At 45.2% G+C, this 17,861-nt stretch overlaps 1 protein-coding gene across 7 annotated transcripts in view; it reads left to right on the top strand.

The window, feature by feature from the left end:
- Positions 1 to 17,861, top strand: part of PHACTR4 (phosphatase and actin regulator 4) — a 68,919-nt gene that overhangs the window by 25,206 nt on the left and 25,852 nt on the right. For 6 of the 7 annotated variants that reach the window (XM_030038128.2, XM_041129326.1, XM_030038129.2 and 3 more), the window contains one exon: positions 121 to 167. In XM_030038128.2, coding sequence (XP_029893988.1) covers positions 152 to 167 — 16 coding nt within the window. In that variant the 5' untranslated portion in view covers positions 121 to 151. Of the gene's footprint in view, positions 1 to 120; positions 168 to 1,976; positions 2,048 to 17,861 lie in introns of all 7 variants that reach the window. The other variant, XM_030038134.2, reaches the window with a different exon arrangement.

Raw genomic sequence — 17,861 nt, forward strand, 5'->3', positions numbered from 1 at the left:
TCCCTCCACGCTGGTTATGTGTAGACTGAGCAGAGCTGATAGAGAAGTGAAACTAAACCTGAGCTTTGGTCACACTTGGAATTTTAATTTGTTTGTCAATTTTGTTTCCTGTTTTTGTAGGAATTGCTCAGAAAGCTAGTGTGGAAGAGGAATGGAAGAGAACACTGGTGAGTACACTCTTGGATATCTTACCGCATGTTGTGGACTTGTTCTTTCATCCTTGGTTAAGCATTGTAAAGAACCTTATTACTTTAAACTTCATGTCTTCAATTCAAATGTAGAAGATGATTAGAAAACAAGCTAGTTTGGCAGATGCATCAGTTGCAACTGTACTGCACTAATGGTGTGGACCAGATCTGATTAAAGCTGTGTTGTACATCTGGAAGATCTTTTTTGAAATCTCCCATCTGTGAAACCTGGATTACAAGTCTATTGGCTATCCCAAACTCTTGAAAACAAGCAACATCCCCTTTCTTAATAGGTAAGAGGCTAGAAGCATTGAGCTGGTATGCGATTTGAACAAGTCACAGGGCAAGCCATGAAGGAGGATCACTTCATGGTAGCTCCTGACTTCTCTTTCTGTATTTACTTCTTTAGGCTGCTTTTTCTTGCAGAAGATACAGGAATTTTTTACTAAACAAAATTTTGGCTTTAAAGCTCTTGCTTTAGGCACTTTGTACTACTTGCCCTGAGGCAAACAAACTCATCACTGTTAGGTTTAACTGATGCAAGGATACGGTTGCAACTAAAACTCATAGATTTTTGGCTTAGAGATTGCCTTGAATGGCTTTTCGATCTGTTTGCTTAAAATGGCTATGGAAGACATGAGTTAAATGGCCATTTTTTCCCTCCCATTGAAATGAGATTTGCATGAAAGCTCTTGCCTGCACTGTGGGAGGGCAGTCTCCATTAAGCATATTGACCTCGCATCTTGTGGACCATGATGTTGCAGTTAGTGACTTCTAACCCGTAGTGAAGTGCAACTCTGTGACCATAAATGTTATTTCTAGATTATTCCTATGCAGCTAGGTGATGCCATCCTTAAAACTTGAGAATCGATGGACTCGTCAGCAGTGCGGTGTGCTTGGTGTGGCAGATGTACCAGGCCTGTCTGCTGAAGGCCAGTTTTTGACTTCATACAAAGCTGGTCTGTTGGAGCCCAATGACCTGGTTGGAACAGCTACGAGCCAAGAGTACATGCATAAAAACATGTCATGCTTATAATCCTGGTGGCAAGAATTGCTGCCGTGCCCTCTAATTGTTAGCCTGTAAGGTGCGCATTTAATTTGTGGTGATTGCTTTCCCTTATGATTTGCTCGTGGCAAACTAATCCCAAATGATGACTTTCGAGGGGGGAGGATGGGTAAAGTAAGTGTGGCGCTGGCAGCTGATGTTGAAGCAATGGCTGTGGAGATGACAGCTCCCCGCTCAACCCCAGGACAAAGCACAGACAGCAGCAGGGCGAGTTTTTCCATCTCTCCAGCCTGCATTAATGGGATGGCTTTGAGCAACACTGTGAGCTCTGCTTATTCACCACGACTTGGCCTCTGCTGGGACTCCCAACAACCAGCTGTGTTCATATCACAAAGCTTTTTGTCCCTTTTTACATGCAGTTGAACTCTATTTTTGGGGTAGATCAGTGAGACATGGGGCTGGAGCCTGTTAAGGTTACCAAGAGCTTTGACTCCTGATTTGAGCAGCACTGGTGGCCTGGGATGTGAAAGGCCTTATGTTCTGTTTGCATTTTGCCAACTTAAGTAAAATTACCTCCCCTTTCCCTCTGAACAAATTCAGCTGTGCAAGTTTAGGATGGAGTACCTGCACTTGATCTTTGCATGCACAGACATCCCACACAGCTGGTTGTGAAGCTTTACGTGTTGCCTCCTTAGTGCTGGGAGCTGAGAGCCCCATATTAAAGGCAGAATAAGCAGATGGGTCTTTTATTATTATTTCCTTAAAATTACTTTGCTTTTAAGGACGCTCATTCTCCAAGTGCTGCTAAGCTCAGGACTCCTGGGTTGTTCCCGGCACTGAGACTGGAGATGAGGTAAGGCGGAGCTGCGTGCAGGAGCTGAGCTGAAGTTGATGCCCTTTGTTCCCTGAAAGCCTGGTGCTCTTTGATGTATTGCTGTCCTTAACTGGTTGTATATTAACTGCATTCACAATGCTGCATGGCTGGCTTTTGTTTTAACTGCATTGGCGCGTGTTCAGAGTTGGTGTGCTTCGAATGGCCACTGGGACTGCACAGTGAAGCATAAATCCTTTTTAGCTGTCAGGCTTCACTAGCCATGGGTGGGTGGGGGAGCCCTCCTTGGCTGGCTGCCCTGGCTAATTAAAAATGAAATTTGCTGTTGTCTTCAGATTTTAATTCATGCTCATCCCTGAAGACTAGTGGAAGCATGGTCTCCAGGCAGCTGCAGTGAAGTTGCAGAGCTTTTCTATACACAGTTATTTTAGAACAGGTATGCAACTTAAAATTGCTCTCAACCCTACCCTGGGTTGCATTTCAAATATAGAAAAGAACATACAGAGACTTCTTGCAAGCTGTGGGATGTGGCCCTGAACAGGTGACTATAGTTTAAGTAACCACATGTCAGTTACCTGCAGTAATTTGGATGTGCATGTGTAGTAGGCAGGGCAGCATCACGTGGCTTAGTTTTTCACTCTAATGCTGGACTTGAGCAAAACCAAATTACTTCACTATAGGCTGTGTCTGTGTGACTGGCATTGGCTTAACGAATGCGTAAACTGCTCAAGTCGCAGCAACTTGTGTAGCTTGTCAGCCTGAGCCCTCAGCTACCAACTCATGCTGTGAAACCTACTGGAGATGGAAGAAGTTCTGAAGTGGTGGGAACCTGCCAGGTTCTCAGTAGAAGCTGAGAGGTGGCGGCGATGGATTGTGCCTTGGTGTGAGGCCGGAGCTCAGCCCTGTGTAGTCAGTGCTGGAGGGAGAGTGCTGCCCCCGAGTCGTCAGCGGAGCTGTGCGGCAGGTGGGAGGATGGAGGTTAGTGAGAGGAATAAATGAAATCTAAATATACACACATTGCTGGGCCAAGTTTCCCTGCTTTCCAAGGTCCCACCTACACAAGTGATCTGTTGAAGGGAAATGTCACTGGAATACCTTTCCCCTCTTCAGATCCTTCCTGTGGTGCGGGTGAAGGATCAAACTCTATTTTCGGAGCCTGTTTCCGCTGTTCCATCTACTGCCCACACTGTTGCTGCCCAGACCCCCTTCCAAAGACCACTTATTTATCTTAGCATGATATGAGCTAGGTTTGGACCTTTTTCTTAGTCAAGGGATTGTTGTCTTAGACTTAGAAGCAGATGAAATGCTAGCTGTGAGATCTTAAAAAGCAAAATATTGAAGAAGCAGGGAGCTTTGTGCTTGGCAGGGCAAATCTCACCTTGTGCCTGTGGTTCCTTGAAAGCTCTGCTGTGGTGTTGGATTGACCTAACATAGAAGCAGGCCTGCAGCTCACTTGCCTGGTAATGTTTGAGCTAATCACTCATGAACAGCTGTGGAGGGAGCACGGCAATGCCTTTCTTCATGGGAAGGGTTTGCTCTGGGGTCCTTTGACCTCCTGTACTTCAGTGCTCTGTTTACAGTTTCTGCTTGTGGCTACATGCTTCCTCTGCAGGCATTGGAATATGAATGTCTTGGTAGCTTCCCTAAAAGCTAAATCTCTGTGGGACAACTGTGAAGCATTTTGGGAAATTAGCGAAGTAGCCTTTGCACACACAGGCTCTTACCCAAAGCTGCTTTTTTAGAACAGCACTTGAAATACTAAGTTTATGGATGCTTTAGGAATCTTCTGCGGTTATTTCTTTATTCAAGGCTGACTTTCATCCCCTTTGACTTTCATCCCCTGTACCTCCTGCTGTGCTACTTTTTCCCAATTCTTTTCCTTCTAAAAATAGGAAATACTCTTTGAGTCCTTAACCTTTGTGCAAACAAAGAAGTAATTTGGTTTAGCATCTATGCTGACTTCTGGGCTACATGCCTCATAAGGAAACCAGTGTGATATGAATCTGCTGCTTTTGGAGACTTAGGCTCCAAATATAGTCTGAGTAGAGGAAGCGGCTAGAAATGTGAGTACTTGCTTCTTATGCCACCAGCTCTGCTACTTGCTCCTGGCAGGACACATAGCTGGCTACTTGATTCCCATTTTTATCCCTAAAAATGAGAGCATACCTTCAGATGCTCACAGGTTCAAAACCATTATGGAAATGAGTGCATGATCACCACACGTGCATAGGTAACAGGTTTTCTGGATCACTTCTGGTTCAGAGCATGTCTGTAGAAGCAGTACCTTTTAGTATACATCCATTGCTGCCAACTTTCTAGCAGCCCTGCTGTCTGAAAGGAAGTTTGAGATCAGAAAGACATATCAAGCTGTTCCAGGGCTAGATTGTCCGAGCATGTTCTGGCATTGCTGCCTTTTAAAAGACTAATGCTCAGAAGGGAGATGGATGCAATGGTAAAGGTGCAATGACCATGACCTGTCCAAAAGATGCTTTAACCACTGGCTTCCATCAGCCTGCTGCCTTGGGATCTGAAAATAACACTTTGTTTTCATACGGCTGCTGGCTGATGCGTGGAACGTGTGTAGGATTCCTCTTGCACTCTGCCAGGACCCTTTGCTGCTGCTCTTTACCAAGGCCCACCAAGCTCGGCATCTCCTCTGGGTAGGCACCATGTACAAGTAGAAGAGAGCAGAAGACTATGGATGTGCAAAGTCTGTTATGAGAAAACAAAACCTGTTCAGGAAAACCAGTTTTCTGCTTCAAAGGTGTCTGCCAAGTGACTTTCTTCTTACTATTCCTTTGTTTATGAAGCCTTTTGTGTTTAGCAGCAGTGAAAGCCGAGGGAGTGGCTGCTAGGATATAAAATATTTTGCTTCTAGATTGTTAGTTTGAACCTAAGGAGAGGGATCATGAATTTGAGTTCCCATCTTGTACCTCTGGAGTGGAGCAGAGACTGGTGGCAGAGACAAGGACTTTGCAAGGACCACAGCTGCCAGATGGAGCTGCCTGCATGGGAAGAAGGTCTCCACCTGCACCTCCCTCTGACCTGATGGCGACTGCCACAGGGTGTCAGGGTTGAGGAGGAAATACGTGCTGCTCTCAATGTCTTCTGTTCCTCAGAAACCTAACAAGGCTTTAGATCTCTAGGACAGTCATTCCAGTACTTTGGGTGATGCACTTCAAAAAAGGAAGGGTCCAACTAGGGGCAGGAAGGGAGAGGGTGAGGTGGAGGGCACTTTGTTTTATTCTTTGCACTTGCTGAAGAACTTGGATCAAAGGCCAGCCTCTGATTCATGGGTTCTTCAACTTGCTGCCAATGCTCAGGACTGGCTGTGTGGGAATCCCCTTTTGATGACTAAGTTTCAACTGGAAATCAGCTGCTTCGAGGCTGCTGCCAGGACAGGCATTTAACTAACTGTTCAGCAGCATTTAGGGAAATCTTGTCAAATGTGCACTTCTATGTTGAACTAAAGTGTTTTGATGATGTGGTTCTTAGTTTAAACTAGGCTGCTGGAGATGGCATTCGTTGTTTTCTGGTTTTGATCTGCAGAATCAAGCATGGAGCATTGTGGTGTTGAGTGCTTCACTGTCACACAGCTCTGAAGTCTGCCGGAGAGGAACCGTTAATGCTAACTAGCCAGTGGAAATCTCTTTATAATGTCTGTTCTAGAACAAAAGAACAGGTTTTTCTTCCAGGAAGACACACAAGCTGTGATTCCCTTATGAGATGCTGTATATTATGTATATGGCAATATAACTGCTTTGTGCAATACAATAGAAGAGAGCCAAAGTGGTCAAAGTGCCCGAGATTAAACATTTAATTACAGTTGATGTATGCTAATTTGCAAGCACGCAGAAAGGCAAAATCCTACTGTTCCTTAGTCAGATTTACCAGAGGGTTGAACTGATCTCAGTGGAGACAGTTTGACTTTTAAAGTGCAGTATAGAACACTTGCTTACCTGCGTGAAAGCATTATTGTAAATAAGTCTGAGTGCACTTGACAAGGTCACGGAATATTTCAGGACGTTATCCTGACAGCCTTTTGTTCTTAAATTTGCGATGGACGTTCTAGTTGTTCTTAGTGTAATTAACATGCTGAGCGCTGTCAGGCTGCTTGGGGCAGTTAGTTGGATGCCACTGCTGCTGTTCTGCCTGCTGTATTTGCAAATGGTTCAGATCAGCTATCCATCTACTAGTTGGTGTGGCATTTAAGAAAATAAATACGCAGTAATTCCACCCCCGAACAAGCCCCTTATGATTTGAGTAGGTGTCTGAATTTTTGCTGCCTTTCCCTCCTGATCTGCAAGCCAAGTGTTTTACAGAGATTATTTGCTGACCTGCCAGAGACCTTGTAATTCCATGGCACCCCATTTCAAGTGACTTTTAAAGCTGTTGTAGTAAATGGCCATGCAGTTTCTACAGACAGCTCTGCCTGGAGGAAAGCAGAGGTTAATTTTGCTGGTTTTGTGGTTTAGTGGCTAAGCTCTGGATGTGCTGGGAATGAGATGCTTTGGCCTCCAGGCTGGCTGGAGCAAGATAGTAGCAAAGGCTGATGTTGAGTGAGAAATGTTGTATCTGCTGAAGTGCTTCATGATTGAATTGAATGATCTTATTCCTTGTATTAAGAGATAAGACCTTGTAGGACATGTAATCAATCCTCCGGATAATTCAGGCCGACTCACTGTAAAATAGTGAGTGTGGAGTTATTGTGGTTCAGTAAGTAGGGCACAGAGCAGAAGGGTCAGATTTCGAGAGTTTCTAGTTTTCATTTTCAACTTGTTGGACCTTAAAATCACCTTGTTCTCTGGAACATTGCTGCCTGTAAAATCTGTCAAAGGATTTTAGTAGCTGATTTTATTGGGGTTGGGGGTAGAAGAGGAGCCTGCCTGGAACCAGAGGTAAGTGGGTTTAGCATAAATGAAGTGGTTTTTGTTATTACTGTTTTTCTTAGTTCACACAGCAGCAATGTGTCCAGGCTGAATGGCAAACCTGGCTTTTTAAGAACAAAATACCGAATGTTCTCATTAATGTTGCTGCCCTTGTGAGTTGTAAATAGTGTTAGCTGAGCCATTGGCTGAACAAAGCTGCCTCTCAGGCCCTGCTGGGCTGCAGGGCTGGTGCTGATCTGCAGTCCGGTTGCTAACAGTTGCATGTTGTCACTGCTGATGTCACCGCTTTATCTGTTTCTTTCTCATTTGTCTTGAAAAGGAGCCTGGCTCTGATTTTTGAAGGTGTCTTTTGTCTCCTAAAACACTTGAGTGCAACAAGAAACCAGAGATCTGGTATGGCTTTTTTACAGGTTGGACCAATCCAGCTGTGATGGGACGAGTGATAACCATGACGTTTTTAGGAAGAATATTGCTCTTCAACCCAGCCTGGTTTTGTCTTGCTTTGTGAAGCATAGATTTTAAGATTTCTGAAGGACCTACCAGCTGGGTTATGATAAATTTGTATTCCCTTGTACAATAATATTTATAGGAGTTACTAAATTCCACTTAGAGATCTGTTTAGCCTGTTGGTACTCAGGCTGTTCAGTTTCTGAGCTGAGCTTTGCAGACTCAGGATCTGCAATGGATCCTGGTTCCTATTAGAGCTTGTCTTAAGGCTGCGTAAGATGAAGCTTTGTAAACTGGTGTAACTCAGCTGTACAATTTCCTTGCAGCGTCTCGGTCCTTTTGTCAGCATCTTCCATTTCAGCCTGGAAACCCGCTTTCATCTCGGGTGTATGGGGCGTCACTGCTGCTAACCTGGGAGGTCGCGGCGTGGTCGCTGGAGAAATCTAGAGCTGGAAATAGCAACAAATTGTGCTAAAGTCGGCCAGAATGGGTGCAGAGATCTGTGTGTGAGCACCTCTCCTGCAAGGCATCTCTCGTGGGATGCACACGGGTGCTTGCTGCAGGACCGGCAAATTCCCCTCCCTGCCTGTTGTGGCCGCGGCTGCCGGGACCGCGTTTCATCCCTCACCGGGGTCCCCACCGTCCAGCGCTGCCGCACGCCCCCATCGCGTTCCTCCTCGCGTTTCGTCCCGGGCCGTGTGTCCCCACCGACCGGGGGGGCGCGGGGCGGGGGTCGCCGGCCGCGGCTCTGCGCTGCGGCCGCCAGGTGGCGGGCGGCACCGGGCCGGGCGGCGGGGGAGGACGGGGGGGGGGCTCGGGCTCGGCGGGGACCCCTCTCCCGCACCGGCGTGCTGCCTGCCACGGCTTCGCCCCCGAGAGGCGGAGAATTGCGTGCCCGCAACCCCTGCCAGGGTGCTTTCCCGGAAAGCTGAGTTTCTGTAGCGCACCCCCCCCACACACACCTCCGGCAAGAGCAGGGCCCTGGGGTTCCCCCTCTTTTTTTTTTGGGGGGTGGGGGGATGTTGAGGAACGAACTGAGAAGGTGCAGCCAAGCAGTGGTCATGGATGTCGACTTTCACGGGCGGTGAGCTAGCAGGATGCTGTGAAGTGGGGGGGGTGACTCAGCGGCATGCTGCAATTGCGTCAGGTTAGGGGCAGAATAATAAGGGTGGCCTAACTGGTGTAGCGTGTCCAAACAAAAGCTGCCTCCTGTGCTTGAAAAGGTGGAATTTAATAACTTTCCGTGCTCCATATAAGAATCCCGTAGAAAAACACGGCCCGGTTCCTGTGGTTCTCCCCAGCTCTCTCCCGCGGGCTAGGAAATGGCTCTGTGTACTGTTTGCTTTGTATGTTTTCCCTGTACTTCCCCAGCACGGCTGCAGTAAGGGACTCATTTCCAAGGCTAGGTGAACAGTGAGTCATGGCTTGGCAAGGAAAATAACTCCCGAAGACTCACTCGGTGGTGATCGTCACTGGACGGATCTGCTGGTATCTCTGTTCTCAAAGGGTGCATCAACACCCTCTCCCCATCTCAGGAAAGCAGATGTCTGAGGCTGACCCTTGATCGTTGAGAGGACTATAACCAGCCTCTGCGATGATTTTCGTTGAAATTCAACCGAAATGTTGAAAAAGCTGCGTCCCCACCCCCAGTCCTTTGATCTTAACATTATATCTTGGAGATGTTAGTGGTGATTAGGAAAGTAAACATCATCCTTTCCTGGAGGGAAGGTAGAAGTTTGTTCTGCTCGAGCCTTGTGTGTTGCAGGGGTTAAGTTACATTTCGCTTTGGGGAGGAAAGGAAAATCTCTCAAAGTAATTAACTTAAGATGCTGACGCTAATGAACGGGCTTTCAAAGCTGGGGCTGGTGGGGGGGTTGATGGGAATCCCCTGTTGAATCAATGACATTAGGGCCTTAGGAGTGATTCTGCGATTATTAGGCTGAAATGATGTTGAACATTAAGTTAATCCTGTTATCTCTCAAATATTGAGCAAACTCCTTGCTCTGGATAACTCTATAATGGGATTATACCAGTCAGTCTGGCACCCTTGACACTCCCTATCTGTTCAGGGCTTTTTCTTATTTTCCTGTTCAGGATAAAGTATTGATCAGTCTTCCTAGAGTTAATTTTGGTATGTGATGTCTGGGGCACTGTTTTCTAGTGGTGTTGGATTTTTTTTTTTTTTTTTTTTAAATGAGTTTGATAATGAACACCCTGTTGCCTTATGAAGGCATTCACTCTTCCACAGCAAAGATCCCCTGAGCCCATCCCTAAATAAATGTTTAGGAAGAGAACTGAAGAACAAGGACGAGTATAAAAGGAGACTTCCCTTCGTCATGCCTTCCTGGCATCAAGAGTCTGCAGTTGAGTGAGTTCCTGTGCTGGAGACCGTTCCCGGGCCATCATATTTGCAGAATATAATCAGTTCTGGTTTGAAAGCCTGATTTTGCATCTGTGATAGCCTGTAGCAATTGTTCTGAACAAAAGTAACTGGTGGGGTTTTTAAAAACAAACTCAAGGTAATCCTTTTAAGCAGTCTGATATTGCAGGGTAACCAATGTCAGGAAAACACAACCAAAATGATGGCATAGGGAGCAGAGAGAAAAGCCCTAATGTGTGTTCTTTATAGACAGGATTGCTTTCCTGTTGGGCCCACAGACCTCCAAGTTTTAGTGGCCTGACTTTTGTGCAGGGTTTGTCATGAGCTGAAATAATGGCATTTTCGCTGCCAGGTCAAGTTATGTTCTTGGTTGCAGCAGAGCAAAACGTAGCAACTTATGGTTCTGCAGTTATGGACAGAAATTGACTACTGCGTATTGTGCAAGAGGTATAGACCTACAGCCTCGTGAGAATTAGCATTTGATTTTCAAAGTCAGGGAAAACATTTTTTTCCTCTACTCTGTAGCCAGAGGCTCAATTAACAATAAAACAGGCCTCTTTCTTTCAGCATCACTATAGAAGTGATTTCTACAACACCCACTAAATGAGCAGATGTTTTTGTGCCAAACCAGAAATTTCCATAAATATGGGAAAGTTCCATTAAAGGGTCAGTCAGCTTTTAGTTTCCAAGCTTTGATTCTTGGGGTTTTTTTTTCCTAAGGCTGATCTGAATCTCGTTAAGAACTGCAAATTTTTTGGTGAGGTTTTATTTTTTTCTTTCTACTCCCTTGACGAAGGTGAGGATTGCTTTGGAAGCTCTGAGGAGCTCCCTTACAGCAGAAGTGGGCTTCAGCATTGCTAATGACTCATGTGTCCGGGCTGCCTCAAAGAAGGCAACGAGAAGACATGGGCTGGTGTAAGCCAAGGGGCCATCTAGGATTTTGGACCAGCTGGAGTTTCAGTTTAAGTGCCCAGGGGCCAGCTAGCCCTGCTGTTGAAAAGGTAAAGGATTTAGATGGCATCATTGTAGCCTGTAATTTCAGGGACCTTGAGGAAAGCCCTGGGATGGCGTTCTTACAGCAAGGGAGCTAACACCTACTGCAAGCTTTTTTAGTTGGGAATCCAGCACAAGAACAAACTCCCCATTTCAAACCTAAAGTGTATGGAGAAATGGGTTAATGTTTGTTTACACACCCTAAATTTTGTGCATCAATTCAAATGCTTGTTCTAATGTATCCTTGCTATAACTACTGCTTGAAGAATGTGCTTACTGGAGCCATGGTTTTCAACTTTTCATTTGTGCACCTTTGAACATCATCTGATAGGTGGCACAGACCCCCGTGAAGTTAGTTAATCCAAATGTACCTGGTTTTCTCCGTGGCTTCTCTTTGCACCCCTTAAAGATAGTTCTTGCTCATTCTTCCTGCAAGCTGAAAACCCCTGAACTTGAGTTTCGATGCTGCTCAGTCTTGCCTGCTGTGGATCTTGAGGCAGGAACTCTTTGGTGGATGCCACGGTGGGGAGTTTGTACTGATACTTGCCTGTGAGATCTTTCTCCCTCATCAGCAGCGTTTGACCTCTTTGAGCGCTGGGAAGTACATTGTAACCTCATGGAGCCATGGGATGTCCCATGAAGCTCCGTGGCTGCCTAATCGCTGCCACGTCATTCTTTGATCCGAGCCCCTATCTCAAGGTGTTTAACATAGGTGTGAGGCTTACAAAGGCTGCCATGGGCAGGAGCAAGGTGGATCATGCTGCTCTGTCTAGCCCACTGACTTGGGGGTTATCTGCATTGCAAGTGAACGTAGGACTACAGATCACATAAGCCTTCCTGGGTTGGCTGTAAGCTTGTTAGCTTATGTACTTGAAATAGTAGTGTGCTATAACTCTTACGCTGCAAAATTTGTCTGAGAAGGTGAGTAAATATTTGAGTAGCTCGCCCTTGCAGAGCTCATGGCTGTTACAGGCAGGCGGCTGTTGGCATTTGAGTTGGCAGCTTCAAAGCCAGTCCTGATGGACTGCGGTGGTCATGCTGGGCTACAGTCAAACCTCTTACTGGCAGAAACAGTCCTGTTTCAGTTTAACCACATTTCCTCTCGGCAGTGGTGCCTGCAGCAGTGCTCAGAGACAGTCTGCAGCCCCACATGCAACCATGCCAAGTGTGAGTAGACAGGAGCATTATTTGATAGTCTCAGAAAGGGTTTTCAACTGCTGTTTTGGTATGGTGCTACTTGCTCCTAAATAAGGTCACTGCTGGTGCTCTACAAATGCAGGAGCAAGGGAATGAGGTGAAATTGTGTGAAATGAGGATTCTGGGAATGTGTGAAGGGTCACATCTGCAAGAGAGGGAGCAATTCTGGGAGAAACAGCTTCTTACAAGGCTACGATTAGCTGTACCCTCTGAACTGTTGGTGTTATCTCATCTCTTGACATTTCCTTTAATTATATGAAATGGCCTTGACACTGTAAACAATTGCCATGGCATTGTCTCTGCAGCTTGTGTGAGTCAATGTGATGCGTCAACAGTGTTTGGTTTTGGGGACCCAGTCTGTATATGTCTTGGGACGTAAGCTACCTGTTTGCAATTGTCACGTCTGCTTTTTGTGCCTTGTTCTGGGGTGGCTTTTGGTGCTCATGTCTGTCACCGTCTTGTTTTCACAAGAGCTCTTGGTGCTGGCAGAAAACAGAGGAGCATCAGGGCAGGGGCTGGGATTTCAGGAGGAGCCTGAGGGGGTTAGATAGGGTGCTCCCATTTTGCTTTCGGCTCCTTTGGGCCTCCATAATTCTCTCCCTAGCGAGCCAGTTCAAAAGGGGTAAGGAAGGGGATGATTCACAACACAAACCCATGCATTGCTTCAATCACGCTAGCAGCAATCTTTTACTTGGTGTGTTTCAGTCTTAAGCCTTGCTGCTGCTTGGAGACACCTTGGTGGTTGAGCAATAGTAAATATTTGGAGAGTTGAGGTTGAGGTTCACTCGCTGTCTTGCTGATGGCTCTCGTCTGGGTGTGACCCGTGGTCTGGACGTGCCACTGTTTAGGGTGGTCCATGGTAGATATATGAAACATATTTGGCTAGATGAACTTCCTAAGCGTTATCTTGTTCCTTAAATAGAGAATAAAGCTTGTATCAACATGAATCACAAAGTTGATAAACTGGAATGGTTCCTCTTGGAGTTGTCTTCTTGTATTGGGCAAATATTTATCCACATTGTTTCAAAAGGCATATTTGTGCAATAGAAGGAGGTCAAACCTGTAATTATCTGTTAGATTCACTCTGGTAGAAATGGCTTGTAAAAACACAGTACGTTTGAAAGGAAGCTTTTAAACCTGATGTTTGTGTGTGAATCTAAAGTTGTGGTTTAAAATTTCAAATTTTATGAGAGTTTTCAGTTGCACGGGTGCAAAAAGTATTTTTTTTTTTCCTTGCTGAATTTAAGTGCCTTAAGCCAAATCTATCTGCCGTTTCTTTTAATTTCTGAACTGTGGCAGGGAATTTGGGTTTCTCTTCCAAATGTATCTGCTCAAGATGATCAGAAGCTGAGATTGTGTGCCAAACTTGCCTTGCATTTTAATAAGGAGCTTCTAGCCTAGTCAATAATTAAAGCAGAGCAGGTGCGGTGGGGAAGTTGGGTGTTCCCCAAAAGCTAAACCAAGGCGCTTTTGTAAGTCTCCCTGGGCAGAGCCAAGTGAGTGAAGGATGGTAGGATGCCCTGGCACTGGCTGGCTTTGTGCAGTAATTTGGAAAAAATGTAACTTCAGCCTGAAGAGCTCTAGGTGTTGAAGGATAATTTGGCTTACTGGTGCGGTGTGCCTGCAATGAGCCCTTTAGGGAGGCAGAGGAAATACTAAAATGTTTTGCTGCAGTTTCATCTTCAGATATGAAGAGCAAGTGCACTTGCTGAGATTTTTGTGAAATGTCAAAAAGAGGAAACGAGACTTTTATAGAGGAATCTTTGCTGCCTTTCTTCGCAGCCGGCATGTGGGCAGAGAGGCTTTCAACTTAAGACATAGTTTGTCATCTTGAAGGATTAGAGGTAGGAAGAGAAATTTGGGATCATGAATCTCTTAATCAGAGCAGGGATACTAGCCTGTGGAGCTTGACCTCTACCTTGCAAAGTAGCTTCTAGAGTTAAATATAGTGCTACCTCTGCCTGTTAACTTCAAATTAATCTTATTTTAGAGGTTTCATATTTACTGCTATTCCTGCTGTTAATTTGCAGTCTCCAGTGTAGTGCTTAACAGAGTTTGTCCTGTCAGTTTTATAGGTAGCATAGACGGACTTACCTCTTTGCGAAAGGACTTGGTTATTTTGAATAATGTCTGTATAAAGCTGTAAAGTCTTGTGCAAGTTAGGTTTGTCCAATAAGGTGGTTAACATGGAGGCTGTGACTGTCTAGCATGTCTGTACTGCAGCCACTCGCTTAGGAAGAGCACTGTATACTTGTGCTGTGCCAGTCCTAAAAGCACATGCTGGGTACTGGTTTGAAAGAAGGGGAATATATTTTTGATTTGTGCTGAAGCTCTGTTAGTTTTGTCATGCATTATCTCCAGCGTTTTGCAATGGGAAGCCTTAGGTGATATCAGTTTTATAGGTTCTTCTCCGAGTAGCTTAGTTTTTGCTGTGGGAGAGGGTTAAACAAGAGTTAAGCTAAATGCCATGCCTGTTTCTTCCCTAAACAATGGAATAATTAATGTAATTTTGTTCTCCGTGTTTTTGCTTAATGTGTTCCTAATAATATAGCTGGAAGTGGCAGATGGGTATCCTGCCTCCGAGTGCTTCACTGTTGGGAATATGCTGATGCTTTGCTGATGCCTGATGCTTTGCTGGAATGTGTCCTATATCCGTGCTTCCTTTGGCTTCTCACCAGTGTTTCTTTTAATGCTGCTTCAAGGTGCTCCAAAAAGTAGTTTGTCAGCTTTGGAGGTTCCCTTGCCTCAAGATGGCATAGCCATGAATCACCGCAGTGATCAAGTTAGCCAAGATGTGACTGAATCTTTAATTTTGTCAGGATTACATTCCTTAGCATTCCCTCACTAGTAAACAAGAAAATATTTAGCATATGTTGTAATTATAGTGAATGGTGAGGAGGCATTGAAGATGATATGTTTTCAGTTCTGGCTAAAATGTGCTCTCATTGAAAGTTGCGCTTCCTCTGCTGGAAAACAAGGCTGGGGGATATTTTGGCCTTAAGATCCTCTTGGCCCCAAGACCTACTATGCAATTTTCTTTAGCCTGGTCCTTGTGACAATTAAGCGATTCCTTGTGTTCCAGCCACCCGCTGCGATCACGAGGCTTTCCAGCAGCATGTCCTCAACTTTATTTTCCCTTCCTAAACATGAGGCCAAACGTGCTGTCAGTCAGCTCGTTGGCAGAGGCTGCTGCTGAGCCCAGAGCAATCCTCCAGCTGTGCTCCGTCTTGGTCAACATCTGGTCTGCTGTAGGACATGGGTTGGTCACCTTCCCCACCACCAGCACATACATGGTGGCACCAAGACAGTCCCTGGTGTGCTAGATCCGCTGCCCTTCGCTTTCTGAGATCGAGCAGCTGCTATCGCCATGCTGACTAATTGGTGGGGACAAGGGGACTGGAATGCTCTGGGAAATAGGAGTTTCCCTCTTGGAAATGTCACAGGAAGCACGGAGGAAATCATGTGCTTTAGGAGCGGTTACCTCACTTTTCTGTCTCATCCGAACCAGCGCCCTTTCATTAAAGTATACAGAACCTAACAATGCAATACCAGCTGGCTTATAAATAAACCATTTTCCATTTCCACACCGGGTATCGGGCTGACTTTTAATACCATGTGAGGAGAAAGGAAGAGCGTCACGTTGTGTTGGCTTGTGACCTTTGAGATTGACTACCCGGCTTCCTACCCACTTGCTTCCCCTTGGTCTGCTGTTGTAGTTAATAACTCTTCCACATGCTCTGTTTCAGAGCACAGCCCAGAAATGATCATCTTTGTAGGTAACCAGAGCTGTTAAATATATATTTTTTTTTCATATTCTCCTTGTTCTGCCAAAGCTGCTGAGGATTGCTAGCAAACAGATTGTGGTGAAATGCATCCAGAGTCATGGTGCAGCCACTTTTTTTTTCTCCCTGCCAACCCTCCTGGTAAGATAGTACCGTGGGCCTGTGTTAGTGTTTCAGGTGGGTGCATCTCCAGCAGGGAAAGAGCCTTGAACATCTTGTAGCTACTGTGGAGTCTTTTGCTGATGGGCTCTAAAGGAAAACGCCCAGTATCACTGGTTTTAAATAGACAGCTCCGTGTGCATGGATGGGATAATGCAAGAGTCCTTTTTAATGTTCCTGTGGCTGAATCATGGAACATAAATGTCTGAGTCACAGCAGATGAATGCAGTGTTTCATGTTGGTGTGAACTGAAATGTGAACAACAGTGTCTTTATTAGAGGAGCTAATATTTGTGCTCATTATGGGTTTCATTAGATTTTAAAGTGAAACAATCCAGAAGAGTTCCTTTTACAATGTATATAAACAGACTATTAACATGTGAATGCTGGGTTTTTAATGGGATGCTGGTCTGGATAGAGAGGAAATGAAACTTCAGAGGAAAGCGATATACCCCACTTCTTGGGTGTTTACTGCCTGTAACTGGTCATCTTGTTTTGGTTTAGCCATCTGACTCTCCTGAAATCCAGTAAAATTTTCATGTAACTGGGATTTCTTGGTTACTACGTTTTTAGAAGAAAATATTGAAGGGACTATCAGCTGTATCCCTTTTTGCTTTCCTGTAGAAAGCTCTTTGCTATTCCGAGCTCTTCCTTCTCATAAAGGTCTTCTTCACCTGTCCCTGAGGAGTAAAGGCTTTGCTCTGGTTTCTTCTGGTTGCTGTGCAGTTAAGTCAGATGGCCCTTCTGCATTATTATGGGAATTTTGAACATTTGTTAGTTGTCCTTACTTGAAATGTGGATTTTCCTTTATCCAAGATGTCCAGCTGGATGGGGGCTGAGGTTTTGTCTCACTGCTTGTTGGTAGAGCTGAAGCAGCCTTACCTGACGGGGTGCTAAACCCTGAGTGTCAGTGCTCTGTGCTCTTCATGTGCTGCTGGCGGGGAACTTGGGCAGATTGCTTTGTCCCACGTTTTTCCCTAGCTGTGAAGCAAAGCACTATGGATGCAAAAGGTTACTTAAGAGCCCAGTATGTATGGCTGCTTTTACACTCTGTGCTTGGGCTAGAGTTGAGACAGGAACATTTTCTTGCGTTGTGTCTGCTGGTGCAGAATTTGTACCTTTCTTTCCAGAGATGGAACTGAAGGATGGACTGGCAGGTTTTTCTGGCCAGGAGTCCACCATGAAAATAATGATGTTGGTGTTAGTTTTGGTTTGGATTTCTGCTGTTCTCTGTGTTTTGTCAGCCCTTTTCTGGTGCAGTTTTTGCTCTTTCTACCCCAAAGAGGAGAGAGTTGCGGCTGATACTCCTAAAGGATGTTTGAAGTCCAAAGCCAGTTGCAATTTGCAATGCAGATTTGTATCTCTCTGCACCTTGAGCACCACAGCCCTGTGTTTCAGAAGCAAATATTAATGCTTCTGGTACAAACCTTATTACAAGTGCCTTTGCCAAATAGTCTTGTTATTCTCTTTGTGATGGTTCGTAAGGCCTGATCAATGATACAGAAATGTGAAAGGGCTTTATTGCATGATTGTGTTTTCACAGCCTAGCGAGTTACTGTGCAGCACCAGAGCCTGAGTAACTGTTGTGCGTGCTCTTGGACTGCAGCCGCTGTGAATTTAAATGCGTTCGTTTAAATCTCTTTCAATGAAATTTAAGCTAATGTTTCATGTTTTACTAATGTAGAAATAAGGAGTCAGGCATATGATTGTGCTGCTGTGCTTTAACAGCCTACCATGTGTCATCTGTTCTGCAGCAGAGCTTTGTGCACTCTTAATTCACAGCAATTGCAATATAAAATGCAATGGCTTTAATCTCCTTGGAAGTCAGGCAAGTCTAGATGCAGTGTTTAGCGTTCTGTAGCATTCCTAGATGCAGGGATATTTTTTCCAGACCTCCTTCCAAGCTGGACAGCTGATTTACAGACTTGGAGAAGTCTTCCAGCCTCTATCTCCAAACTTTGTGGGTCCTTGCCAGATGGCAGCGTATTT

Source organism: Aquila chrysaetos, chromosome 16, assembly GCF_900496995.4.
Source record: "Aquila chrysaetos chrysaetos chromosome 16, bAquChr1.4, whole genome shotgun sequence".
Classification (NCBI taxonomy): Eukaryota; Metazoa; Chordata; class Aves; order Accipitriformes; family Accipitridae; genus Aquila; species Aquila chrysaetos.